The sequence below is a fragment of the Balaenoptera acutorostrata genome, chromosome 14 (genome assembly GCF_949987535.1).
Source record: "Balaenoptera acutorostrata chromosome 14, mBalAcu1.1, whole genome shotgun sequence".
Taxonomy (NCBI): Eukaryota; Metazoa; Chordata; class Mammalia; order Artiodactyla; family Balaenopteridae; genus Balaenoptera; species Balaenoptera acutorostrata.
Window position 1 is genome coordinate 21,010,545 of NC_080077.1, and position 14,109 is coordinate 21,024,653.

At 36.2% G+C, this 14,109-nt stretch overlaps 1 protein-coding gene across 8 annotated transcripts in view; it reads right to left on the reverse strand.

Moving 5' to 3' along the window:
* Positions 1-14,109, reverse strand: part of UTRN (utrophin) — a 506,643-nt gene that overhangs the window by 267,889 nt on the left and 224,645 nt on the right. For all 8 annotated transcript variants that reach the window (XM_057528183.1, XM_057528180.1, XM_057528182.1 and 5 more), the window contains 5 exons: positions 13,809-13,959; positions 12,407-12,582; positions 8,276-8,411; positions 6,452-6,601; positions 3,293-3,368 (listed from right to left, as the gene is read on the reverse strand). In XM_057528183.1, coding sequence (XP_057384166.1) covers positions 3,293-3,368; positions 6,452-6,601; positions 8,276-8,411; positions 12,407-12,582; positions 13,809-13,959 — 689 coding nt within the window. The remainder of the gene's footprint in view (positions 1-3,292; positions 3,369-6,451; positions 6,602-8,275; positions 8,412-12,406; positions 12,583-13,808; positions 13,960-14,109) is intronic.

Genomic DNA, 14,109 nt, shown 5'->3' on the forward strand with positions numbered 1-14,109 from the left:
TGAATTAATTATTAGATCTATCTAGACCCATTTTAGCATACGGTATATTAAATGACGCTTAAATAATTTTCTAAAACATGAAGTCAATCTGTAAATTCAGCACAATTAAAAAAAAAATCCCAACAGGTTTGTGCGTAACTTGACCAAATTATACATTCAAATTTTGATTTTAAAATTAATATAGGAAAGAAAAGGGCCAAGAACAGTCAAAACATTTTATTTTATTTTATTTTATTTTATTTTTTTAATGAGGATCTTGAATCAGATGCGTATGTTTTTGATTGATTGATTGATTGATTGATTTTGGCTGTGTTGGGTCCTCGTTTCTGTGCGAGGGCCTTCTCCAGTTGTGGCAAGCGGGGGCCACTCCTCATCGCGATGCGCGGGCCTCTCACCGCCGCGGCCTCTCTCGCCGCGGAGCACAGGCTCCAGACGCGCAGGCTCAGCAGTTGTGGCTCACGGGCCCAGCCGCTCCGCGGCATGTGGGATCTTCCCAGGCCAGGGCTCGAACCCGTGTCCCCTGCATTAGCAGGCAGACTCTCAACCACTGCGCCACCAGGGAAGCCCAAAACATTTTATTTTTGATAGCGTCATGCCCTACCAGATATTTAGTTGTATTACTCAGCTAATAATGAATGATTAACCTCGTGTATTACAGATCCAGACATTCAAACAGACCACTGGAAGAGAACAACCACAGTGCGTAGGTGGCAAAGAAGCCTGACCTTGGCAGAGACTACATTATAGATCAATGAGGAATTTACTGGTCAATAAATGATGCTGGGAAAAGTGGTGACCCATGGCTGCAGCGGGAAGATGATGGGACAGATTTTGACCTCACATGCACCTTAGGAAAATTAATTTTCAGTGGAATTAAGGACCTGCATATGAAAACTACAATTGTAAAATATAGAAGAATGTCTTTATGACTTCAGAGTAATAAAGGATTTCTAAAATAAATCACAAGAAGGAAAGCTATTAATAGATCATTAATGTTTAAGAATTCTGAAAATAGTACCACAAATAAAAAATTTAAAAGCCACAGATTAAGGGAGAAGGTATTTGCAATGCACATTCCAGACAAGGAATTAGTAACAAAAGTAGTTTTTTCAAACTCAAAAAACATCAACCAGCAATCCACAGAAGAGGAAATAAGAAAGACAATAAACATATTTTTAAAAGGCTCAAGCACACAGGTAATTGAGGAAACGCAAATTAAAATGAAGTGCCCTATCTCCACAGGTCATAGGTTCCAAATGTGATGTCTGGGGAGCTCTGGGTCCCTAGAGACCCTTCCACGGGGTGTGGATGCCAAAACTACGATCATCATCATAATAAGTTATTTGCCTCTTCCTGCTCATTCCTTCTCAAATGTAGAGTGGCGTTTTACTCAAGGCTACATGACATATGGTATCACAATAGAGCGAATGAAGAAGCAGATACAAGAATCCAGGTGGGCTTCCCTGGTGGCGCAGTGGTTGAGAATCTGCCTGCCAGTGCAGGGGACACGGGTTCGAGCCCTGGCCTGGGAAGATCCCACATGCCACGGAGCAACTAGGCCCGTGAGCCACAATTACTGAGCCTGCGTGTCTGGAGCCTGTGCTCCGCGACAAGAGAGGCCGCGACAGTGAGAGGCCCGCGCACCGCGATGAAGAGTGGCCCCTGCTCGCCGCAACTAGAGAAAGCCCTCGCACAGAAACGAAGACCCAACACAGCCATAAATTAATTAATTAATTAATTAATTAATTAAAAAAAAAAGAATCCAGGTGTCTTCTCTTATGGCAGAAATTTAAAGATTTTCAAAAATGTAATGCCATTATCACTTTTCTAAGTTTTTTTTGTTTTGGAAAATATACTTTCTTATGTTAATATCTTATAAAATATATTATTTTATTAACAGAATGTTTTTTATTATTGTTATTTTAACAAGTTAGTAAACAAATAACTTTTGAAATTTCTCAGTTTTACTTTCTAACTAGGTAAATATTGATAGACATAACTCACACAAACAAAAGGTCTTTGGGGGTAATCAATAATTTTAAAAAGCATACAGTGGTCCTAGGAATAAAATGTTGGAGCGCTGGAAACAATGTAGAACAATGAGAAGCCTCACATTCAGCTGGTGGAAGGGTAACCTGGAACAACTAGTCTAGGCAGCAGCTAGCAAAGTTGTCCATATTCACCACGATCACCCCAGTGATTCACCACCATATACCCTAGAGACTACCTCATACATCATTCTGCCCAATCCTCACTGTCATTTTCTGTACTTTTAAAAAATTGAAAACAACCTAAATATTCATTCATTGTTTCATCAAATATCTATTAAGAACCTACAATGTGCAAGGCACTTGACTAGATGCTACAGGTATGGGAATGTATAAGACAAAGACCTTGACCTCGCAGAGCTTGCATTCTGGTGAGGGTGAATGGATATACGTCACGAAGTAAAACCGATGCAAAAAGTTGGAGAGAAACAGGATGTATCTTGGAGAAAGGCAGGATGTATCTGACATATGGTGGTCAGGTCAGGAAAGGCCCATCTAAGAAGGGAATACTTGAGAAGAGAACTGAACGAAGTGAGTGTGTGAAACATGCAATATCTGAGGGAAGGACATTTGGGTAAGAAAGAAAGAAGAAACAGCAAGCACAAAGGCCATAAATGGAAATGTTCTTGGCATGTTAGAAACAGCAAGAAGACCAGTGTGTTTGAGGCAGAATGAACAAAGGAAAAAGTGATAAGAAATGGGATTAGAGAGACAGGTAGCAGACAGATCATACATGGTCTTCTGGACCATGGTAAGACTGTAGAACTCACTTATGTATGATGGAAGTGATTAAAAGATTGAAATCAAAGGAGTGACATCAAACCTGTTTCTAAAGCATCACTTAGCTGCCATCAGAAGGCTAGATTATCGAGGAGTGGTAAGATAAGAATAGAATCAGGACAGCAAGTTAGGAGAATTGTTCACTTTAAAATGTCCCCAGAAAACTATTTTCCAGTGTCCTCACCTTGCCTCTTCCCTTGCCTCCAGCAGCATCTGGTTCTACTCTGGTCCCAGGAAAGGCAAAAAGTCTCACCTCCCATGAGAGGGAATGCCTTGCACACACTGGGCAGTGAAATATGTCTAGTGTTTAGAGAAGATGTTCTTTTCAAATGATTGAAAGCAGAATAAGAAATCACAACCGCATTGTGTTTTTAAATAAGTTTTTCTAATTCACATACAAGGCTCGTAATCATAAAATTTTGTTATGTATAAAAAATTTTGTAAAGAACTAAACTGTATCTTACCAGCAATTCTTGTCTGAGCAACAGAACAGGGTTCCTGGATGCGTTCCTTCAGCGCACTAGGCACTTCTCTGCATACCTAGAGCATCAGGCCAAACAGAAAGAGAAGGATAGTATATAAATAAAGACGATTATATTTTCTGAAGAGGAAGCGTTCTTCTAAATGATAATGCCGCCGCTTTCCTCCCCCTCAATGCCTAAGCTTCTGTGTCCACTTTCACTAACTACTATCCACTGCAGTCTTGCTTGACCCCCAGCTCCACTAGCATCAAGAATGTCATGCAGTCCTTAACTGCCTTGCCCCTTTGCAACATTTAATGCTACCACTCTCTGTCCCTTGAATTTTGTTAATATTCTACAATCTTGATTTTACTCCCACCTCTCTGACTGATCTTCTAAGTGTCCTTCCCCAGCTCATTTTCCTCTGCCCATCCACCAAATACCAACATTCTACAGGGTAGGTTTTTTTGGTCTTCTAACCCTCGATACTGGCCTCTCTCCCTGGGTCCTGGTTTCTAATGGTTTCACTTATGATGTGGAGTTTTAAGAGGCTGAAGACTCCCCAAAACGTATCTTCAGTCCAGCTCTCCCTGTCAACTGTACATTCAGACGTGCCCAAATATGGATTCATCATCTGCCTCCTTGACACTCTCTTCACAAAGTTGTCTAATGACTCTAACTATTTTCCCAGATCAGTTACCCTGATCTGGATGGTGGGCTTTGCTCAGAGGGGTTACTTGATGTCCTGATGTCCTAAGCATATCCATCCTTGGGTTCGCTCCATCCATCTCTGTGGTGCAGCTATAGTGATCTTTCAAAATGTAACTTATTTAAAACCCATCAACAGTTTCCCACTGCTTTCAAGGTGGTGAAATAGCCTCAAGATGGAACTCGAATTCCTTGTGATGCATGGTGAGGCCCCTAGGTCTCTGCAAGCATCTCTTGTCCTTCCAATTCATATTGAGCTACTTCCAGGACCCAGATTCACTCTCTGTCCCCTCTAGACCCTTTCACTTACTGCTTCTTTTCCCTGCAATGCCTTTTCCTCCATTCTCCATCTGACCAATACTCATTCATCTTTTATCATCTTAGCTTGGATATGATCTCCACAAAATCTTCCATGGTTATCACCCAAAGCCAGGTGGGTGCTCTACCTTTATGTCCCCATGGATACCTCTTTGTTATAATTGCTTATCTACTTGTCTCACCCACAATAAGCTCTTTGGGTTAGAAGCATTTTCATGCTCTTTACCGTATTCCTAGCTCTTAAAATGGTGCCTGGCATAAAATGAGAGTCCAGTAAAAACCTATTAAGTGAATGAATAAAAGCATGAATGAATGAAATATCTCAGATTAGTATTTCTTAAAATGTGTTTGTTGAAATTCTCTACAGAGTAAGCATTGCTTGGTCTCAGACATTCGTAATTCACATAATTAGTGTAAAATCTGTGTGAAGTCCTGTGATAAAGGAAGGTTTGGCTCCATCTAACATCGTGCTCCCAAAGTGACTACCATACCCTATTCTACACAATACCCACTGACATCCTCTGTGTTAAATAAATGCATGTGCTCTGATTGATTATGCACAAGCTGAGTCTGGCATGTTTGACACGGGGCCAACAAGCCTGGAAAGCAGCACAGGGAGAGAGAGTAGCAGATGAAGTCAGAGAGATAACAGGAAGCCAGAACATGATGAACCTAATAAGTCACAGTAAGGACTTTGGCCTTTACTCTGAATGTGATGGAATACCATTAGTGGGCTTTGTTCAGGGGAGTTACTTAAACTGAGTTATGTTTTAACAAATACTTTGGCTGCTTTCCTGAGAAGAGACTGACAAAGGGAAAAGGAGGAAACAGGAAGACTAGTGAAGTGGCCACTGTAGGAATCATACAACAAGAGATGACGGCGGCTTGAAACAACTTAGTGGCCATGGGGTAGTGAGAAATGGTCAAATTCATGAAATTTCGCAAACCTAAGAAAAGCCGAAAGAATTGCCCAGGGAACACCCATGTGCCACTCAATATGTACAATTGTTAAAATTTTGCTGTATTTGCCTTATCATGTATCTAGTCATCTAGCCATCCATTCAAACCGTCCATCAAAGAGACAGGCATTTTGAAGGAGAAGCTGATGATAGTGACTCCAAGGTTTACGTGTTTGTTTGTTTTTAATTGAGATATAATTCACATGTCATAAGACTGAGTCCAGGGTTTTTGGCATAAAACACAATAAGGATGTAATTACCAGTAACTGAGGTGGGAGAGGTATACTAAGGCACAGGAGGGAGGTGGAGATCAGGAGTCTGACTTTGTATGTCAGTCTGAGATACCTATTAGACACTGAAGTGGAGATGCCAAGCAGGCAGCTGTGATGAAGTCTAGAGTAATGATAGAGTCCAGGCCAGAGATACAGATGTGTGAGTCATCAATCACAGTAACTCATCAAGACGGTAATTCTCAAGCAGAGAGGCTAGATCAATAAAGCACCTAAATCATTAGATATAGAATGAGTGCTATCATTTTAAAAGGATAGAGAGGGAGGAAAATGACTGATATGGGACCTATCCAAACCAGGGCAGAAACATATCCATTCAATGTCCCAGACAGACCTCACACTCTGTTATGGTATGTACCAAGCCAAAATATATAGAAATCTATTACTTTATCTACCTCTGTTTCAACTGCAAAAAAAGTAACAGTATGAGAGAAAGGATTTTATCTTAGTCATATTTGTAGCCACATACCATTACATCCCACGTGGAACCTAGTAAATACATGTTGAATGAATAAAATCATTAAAAATAAATCTACGTATGTGAAAAGTCACATGCAGCATCACAAAGTTATTTTAGTGCTTTCATTTTCAGAGTATAATTATTAGCATTTTATTGCCTAATTCTAATATATACTCATTATTTAATATAGTATATAATGTATAAATCTCCCAGGCCAAAAAAATTCCATGTAAAATAAGTATTCTTTGAGAACATATGTTTCCATCCATGACAGATGAAAAAAATATAATTATCAATATTAGTAAGCATTAATAAAATGTGCCCATATTTGGGTACACTTAAAAGTAAAACAGTTGCCTGATTCCACTTCTTTAACAACAAAATCAGTAAACATGAGAAAGGTGTCACAGTAATTCTTAACACACACCTTATTCCATGTCGAATTTACAGTTCTTAAGCTTTCTGAAATTTTTTCTCTTTCATGTAAACTCAGACTTTTATCTGAAAGCATTTCTAATTCAGTTCTATTCAGCCATTTGAGTTTTTCAGCTTGATCATCCATCTCCTGGATTAAGTCCTAAAGGAGTCAGAAGAGAGGTATGGTTAAAAGGTGGTCATACCAGGAAAAGATCAAGAACTGTATTAGGAATCTCTTTGGGAAATACAGTAAGTCCCCTACATATGAACCTTCAAGTTGCGAACTTGCAAAGATGCGAACATGCGTGCCAGCCCCTGTATGCCAGCTGTTGCACTGTACTACCGTACCTTTCAAGGTACTGTACCGTAAAGATTAATAATGTTTTCTTTATTTTTTGTGTTTGCTTTTATGTACATATTATCTGTGTGAAAAGTATTATAAACCTATTACAGTACAGTATTATATAGCCAATTGTGCTAGTCGGGTACCTAGGCTAACTTTGTTGGACTTACAAACAAATTGGACTTAACAAACGCGCTCTCGGAACAGAACTCCTTCGTATGTCAGCAACTTACTGTACTCCTATAAATGTGGACCTTTCATTTCTTAAATGGAAAATAAACTTCTAAGAAGCCTGAACTTATCTTAACAAACTGTAACTAATTTGGGAATGACCTCCCACCTTCAGTGTGCATTGTGTGTACATGAACTGCTACCCCTGACCCCCTGTCTCTTAACAGAGTCATATTATATCATATTTACATTGACAACTTAACATTCTGTTCTTTGCTAATAAAATGATGTCTAATGAAAGGCCAAAAAAACCCCAGAAACAACAGAAGCATTTTATGCATGCATCTCTACCTACCCTAATATACTGTCCCATCCCCTGTGACTGCCCCCAAATTGTTTACCAAAGGCATATTCCAAGAAAACTATTGAAATTTTTAGATAAGACAGGAGCAAGTTTGTTAGATATTTGTCACATTTTGAAAAGGAAACTTAATAATTGTTTGCCATGTATTTTTCATCAATATTAAAAGTTTCTTTCCCACAATACCTCAATCATACTCCTTTAGAAAAAAATCTCTTATCAGATTAGTGGGTATCCTTTTAGGTATACTTTGTTGCATGCAGATGTGTGTATCCACACTCACACACAATTTCTTTTTGTTTAGTAAAAATGTGAGCACATTATGCTTATTGTTCTACTACAAGTACTTTAATTCTTAACACAAAAATATAAAATTTGTGGATATAAAAATGTATGGATATTTGGGTATATTAACATATCTATATATCTTTATGTATTTTTATATGTTGTATATCTATACAACTATAAACAATTCTTGTTGGTTGCAGATCAACAAAGAAAATTTGATTAATACAACCGTGATGCTAAGTCCATAGTAAGCTGCAGTGAGTTACTCTCAACTCACTTTGAGTCTTCTTGTAGGACTCGGTTTTATGGATAGTAATCAGTAATTATCTTCTAAGTCCAAAAGCAAAAAACTATACTTCACAGCATTATTATATTCTAAAATGATGACGTCTGTTTAAAATATTCCAAAAAACCTTTGGTCCAATACTGAGACCACATGACTTATTACTTTTATGTGTGTGAAGCCTTACCGCTGCAAGAATAAAATGACAGCTGCTCTTTAAAATTAAAAAAAAAAAAAAAAGATATTCCTCTTTAAAGTTCACCACATTTACCACAAAGTACAAAGTTTCTTCCCCTTTTCTTCTTCAGTCATGCAGTATCTTATCTGCAGTGAAAATATTCATGCATCAAAAAGCACTGGCAAATATAGAGACAAATAAACCACTTACTGTTAATTCTTGCAGGTTTTCTTCCAGCTCAGTGGTTGATCTTTTTTGCACAGCATTCTCGGCCTTTGTTAACCAACAGATAATCTCATCTAGTCTTTTTCTATAATCCATCACCTGCTTACTTTCTCCTTTTAACCTAAAAGATTATATTATTGAAAAATACTGAGAAAAATTATCCAATTAACTAGAACATTATATATTTGCATTAGATATTCTGACTAAATATGTCACACACACAAATCAATTATTTTAATATGTATTATTTTAATATGTATTCGTAAATGAGTGTTAATAGTAATACATATGTTCTGCAATACCAAAGATTATTTGCAAACATAAGAATAAGATCTCTTCCTTCATTAAATTAAAAAACATTAAAACTAAATAATGTTGTCTTCTCTCATCGTGAAAAACTATATAGAAATTTAATACAAAGGACTTATTTTAAGCTAGATACCACTATACAACATAATGGAGGTTTTAAAAAGAAAACATGAAAAATGTCTTTATCTAAAATAATTAAGGAAAAATACATAATTCTTTATGAGTACTCCATGGAGATAGAAAAGTATCATTATATGACATATTATTCACATTAGGTTGCAACTATTACTCTACTTTATTCATAGGAAAGAAAGAACAAGAACAAGGCAAGATACTGAGAATGGGAAAGTTTTACAAATATTAAGAAAGACAAGAAAAAATAGAAATTTGATTAGCTCATTAAAATAAGTATTATATTTGAATATAGCACCAAGTTATAAAAAAAGATCTAGAAAAAACAAAGCCAAAGTTTTAAAGGCTATAAGGAAACAAATAGTCATATGAATATTAAAAAAAAACCTGCCTCAATTACAACTTTTTAATGTTATAAGAATAACATTTATAATTATATAAACCATCTGTCAAAAGATGAGAATATGACTAGACCTCATATGACAAACAAGATTATGTATTTTTAAGAAAGAGTTTGAAAGCTATTTAGAGCTTGGTGGTGGTATCATTTTTATAGCTGCTGCTATTAGCTGCTGGTTTAAAAATAGAAAGCAATTTTTTAAATGAATTACACTATGTCATCCCTAATAAGAATTTACATTTTTTATGGCTATGACTTTTTCTTTTTAATCACAAATAAACCTAACATAATGATACTATATATATATATATATATATATATATATATATATAGAATAAAATGTTAAATAAATCTTATATATTTAATAGAGAGCAATATTTGAAGGAGAGTATTTTAATGTTTAAAAAACTGATAAGGGAAAGGGGGGAGGAATAAAGTAGGAGTTTGGGATTAACATATACACAATACTATATATAAAATAGATAACCAACAAGGACCTATTGTATAGCACAGGGAACTATACTCAATATTTTGTAATAACCTATAAGGGAAAAGAATCTATCGATAAAAAAGAATATATATGTATAAACTGAATCACTTTGCGGCACACCTGAGACTCACACAACACAAAATTGTAAATAAACTATACTTCAATTTAAAAAAAAATTAATGACAATCACTACAAAATCACAAGTTTTCATTTTTAAGTATCCATCAGGAGAGAACACTGTTTCAAGATTTAAATAAATAAATAAATAAATAAAGCAATAGTACGAATTGTTTAGACTACCAGTACCAAAACAGGTAATTTACCCTCTGTATGGAAGAGTCTTTAAATAACAACTTTGGAAACAACTCAAATACTACTATAGACCTTGTGTTTCAAAAAAAAAAAGTTGTAATTTAAATTTCCAATGTTTCATAATCATGACTAATTTAGTATTTTGAAAATATATCTATGAAGAAAACTAACATTATCAAGTAATTTCAATAAGACATGAGTCACACAAAATTTTCATCTACAAACTAGCTAAATATAATCTACATTTTAAATGTTATCACTAAGTAAAAACAAGTTATAAATTCATGTTCAAACAGTAGATAACAATTGCTCATTAAGGAGTAACACCATAAGTTGCTGAACTGTGTAAATATTTAATGACTGGCACTCAATACAAAAATAAATTGAGCTGTGTGTTGTTTCTCAGTGACTGATAACAGTACACATAATAAGCCCATAACATTGCAAGGTGGTCCCAATTTGAGATAAATTACAACCTGAAGTAAAGTTAAACATGAATTTATGAAAACAAATATTGTTTTAGTTAAAATACAAGACGCTGGAGAAGAGATTCATTATTCTTTTCTCTTCCAAAAAAATGAGTAAAACATGTATTAGCTTCACCTTGTTAGTCCCAGGAGCAATAATTACCACATTCCACAGAGATCCATTTGAAATTGACTAGGGGAATTCCTGCAGTTATTGTTAATACTACGCCAGCAGGTACATCTTTTTCCTTAAGAAGACCTGAGAGATAGATCATTTTCAAGCTAGAAGGACTCTCCCTGCTGACTCACTAGCATGGCACATAAATCCTATGGGACCTCAGCTTCCAATCCTGCCCCTGGTCCCCTGAAGCCTCTTCACCATCCAACCTTCACAGATTTCTTACCTGGCCAGTAATGCCTCCCACCTTGTCTGTTCTGTGCCTTTTCCCTACAAGACCATCTGTAAGGGGAATTTATGGAAAATTGCTGTAAATGCTTCAAAACCAGCTTCAGGATCCCTCCCCTGCGATGCCTCAATTCCACAATCCATCACCCCTGTGTCTGTGACAACTCTCTATCTTCTTAATAAATGTGTCATTTAACCACATCAGATCATTTTTTCCTTTAAACATTTTCTTCATCTTAGTCTCTCTGAGTTCCTTAGTCGTTCATGTTTACTACGAATAGTCAGGGAATAATACTTTTTACAAACACCATCTCCTTTAGTCTTCATGACACTCCTCTAAGAAGATATCCTAGTTTTCATTCACAGGGGAGGAAACTTGGCCAGCGAACTCTGAGGTCTTCCCAAGTTTTACAGGCATAGTATTTGAGAGCATAAGTTAGCACTGTCACTAATTTTCTGTGAGACCCTAGACAAGTTACTTAACCTCTCCTCTCTGAGCCTCAGTTTCCAAAGCTGTACAATGGGTCTAAATAGTCCCCTCAGAGAGTAGTTGTGACGATTAAATGAGGCCAAACCCTGTCTCTTCCACATGGCAACCTCTCAACCAAGACACACAAACTATGATTTGACTCCTACCAAAACACACAAAATAACAGATGATGTTATTTTATAAAAAGCAGCCATAAGCCAAATATTCAAAGTTCAATATTTTATGTCATACTATATACTTGATAAAGTATTAGATTAGCCATTAACATAACAATAGCTTATCACTAAAATAATACATCATCTACACAGTTAAAATTAGCAGGAAAAAAATTACCTGGGGCTTTTTAACCCAAAACTATCATTAACCCACCCCTCCCAAAAAAAGGCCATTAATGAGATGAAATGTATTAAGTAGGAATCATCCATTAAGACTTGATTGTCTCAAAACATAACTTCAAATAACTGTATAGTAATATATAAAATAATATGTGTAATGTTGAGTATTATATTCACTGGTAATCAAACGTGTTTGTAATCAGAAGACACCCTAATAAAATCTGGGGCACTGTAACATAATCTGACATAAAAACGCACAATAATACATTATATTTATTATGTCACATAAATGAGGAACTGTACTATGTACTCAGCACTGACATATAAGGATATAGGACACCCTTAGACACCAAGAACTACCGAGTGAGAGGGATTAGTCATGAAGACCCCGAGGCCCAGTCAGGAAACGAGTGAGGGAGAGGCCTGACCCTGAATCCAGATCTTCAGACTGGGAGTCCAGGGTGTTCCTCCGCCTACTTCAAGTTTCTGCCACATAGTCGCCATATCATAATAAACAGGAAAAAGAGAAATAAAGGTTTTTTTGACATGTATGATATCTGAGTAGAAAAGTAAGACTACAGATAGCCTAAAGACACAGAAAGAGACAATGTCCTAAAAATACAGAACATGGACATTGGAGGTCTTAAATGTCAATAAAACTCCTACTGTATTAACATCAGACAATAAAAGGACCTGGAACTCATTGGGTCGTATCTCAAAAGGCTCTGCCCAAATACCTTCACCCCGTGCCCTCGAATTATCACGGCTAAATCACCTTGGCCGCCGATCCTTCACTTCTGTAGTGATCGCACCCCAGCGTTGGTTTAAACCTGCCAGCTTGTCCTTCAAGAAGCTTCCATCTGTCGGGGAGAGTTTCTGTACAATCCCATCCCCAGCTCTGTTTAGTGCTGCAAAACTGGGCTGGTGGTTGCCAATGCCCTCCTCGAGCTCCTGTGACAGAGACCAACTCAAGATTAACTCCACTTCTACACTAAATTGTTCTGAGGTAATGAATCCACCCAGGTACCATTGGTGTGGTGTCAATTTAAGTGTTAGAGAAACAAAGCCCTGGAAGGATATTTTACGTATATGAAAAAGGCGTTTTTAACACTTCAATTACATTTCATTGAACACATTAAATGAAATCTATTTTGAAATCTAACCCACTCTCATGAATGTCATCAGGCAAAATAGAGTGGAAGAGGACAGCCTAATAACATAAATCACTGCTATTTACATTGATGCAAAAACATCAATCATGTTTGATTGAAGTGAATTGCCTATCTTCTATACACGTGCTTGAAAGTGTCCCTTAAAAAAATTTTAAACCCTCTACCCCTATATACCACTACGTCCTACCATATATAAGTAACCCTCAATGTGCATTTTACTGAGACATTGCTTCACTGGTCTGTAAATTTTTAAGCAACGGATTAAGAAAGGATATTTTAAAGTCAAATTTAAGCACTTCTCTGTAACTCTAAAAATAAGAAAAAATGCATTAACATATTTATGAGAAAAATAAAAGCATTTTCTAACTCCTCAGAAGCCTTCTACATAAAATATATTTTAAAAATTTAATAAAAGAGAAAATATTTTCAACAATGGTAAATTGAAATTTTGCTTGCTTTCAACCATTATTTTTAACGACCCATTATTATCAGCAGAACTGATTTAGCTATTGTGTTATATTTTCCCAAGACTGAATTAGACTTACATGAGCAGCTGTCCTGATATAGCTCAAGAATAATTTACTTTTATGATAATGATCAATGATACAAAGAAAATTAAGACGCCTAAGTGTTTAAGTATAGAAAATAGAGGCGAGGTATGCAGATATCGTTCTGGTCTTGACGTAGTCTTGAGTACAAAATTTTACAAGTATTGTTCTAAACATAAAATTTTAAAAATAAAATTGTTTTTCACATATTCCACTAAAGAGTATTTTTTTATTTAAATTTCTTTAAAATCCTAATTAAAAATTGAAATAACCATTTTCTCTTAAACCTTTAAAACTGGAAACTAGAACTGGAACAAAAAAATTACAGATTGTCTGTATACTCCTGAAAAATTAATATAGTGAGCCCTTACTTTCGAAATCTGTCTTAAATGGTGCATACTAAATAAATATGCCACTTTTTTTAGCAGATCCTCATCCTCTGACAGAAAGCACTCACCTGCTGATGTATCCTGGCTTTCTCTAAGTCCAGGCCACCATCTGGAGCAAAAGTATCAGCCAGCAACTCTTCAGCTTCCGTTATCCACTGTGTGAGGTCATTAAGGTCACAATGGAACTGTCTCCATTCTTCCACAGCCCTATCGAAATAACTAGAGGACAACAAACAAAATAAAATAGGTTTCCAAACTTTCCAGAACCGTCTAGAAGCAATTTTCTAAAATGAAAATTCAAATCTCATTTAAACTGAAAGCCTCAAATGAGTGAATTCACAGCTCACTGCTCTGTAAGACCAGTTTCCG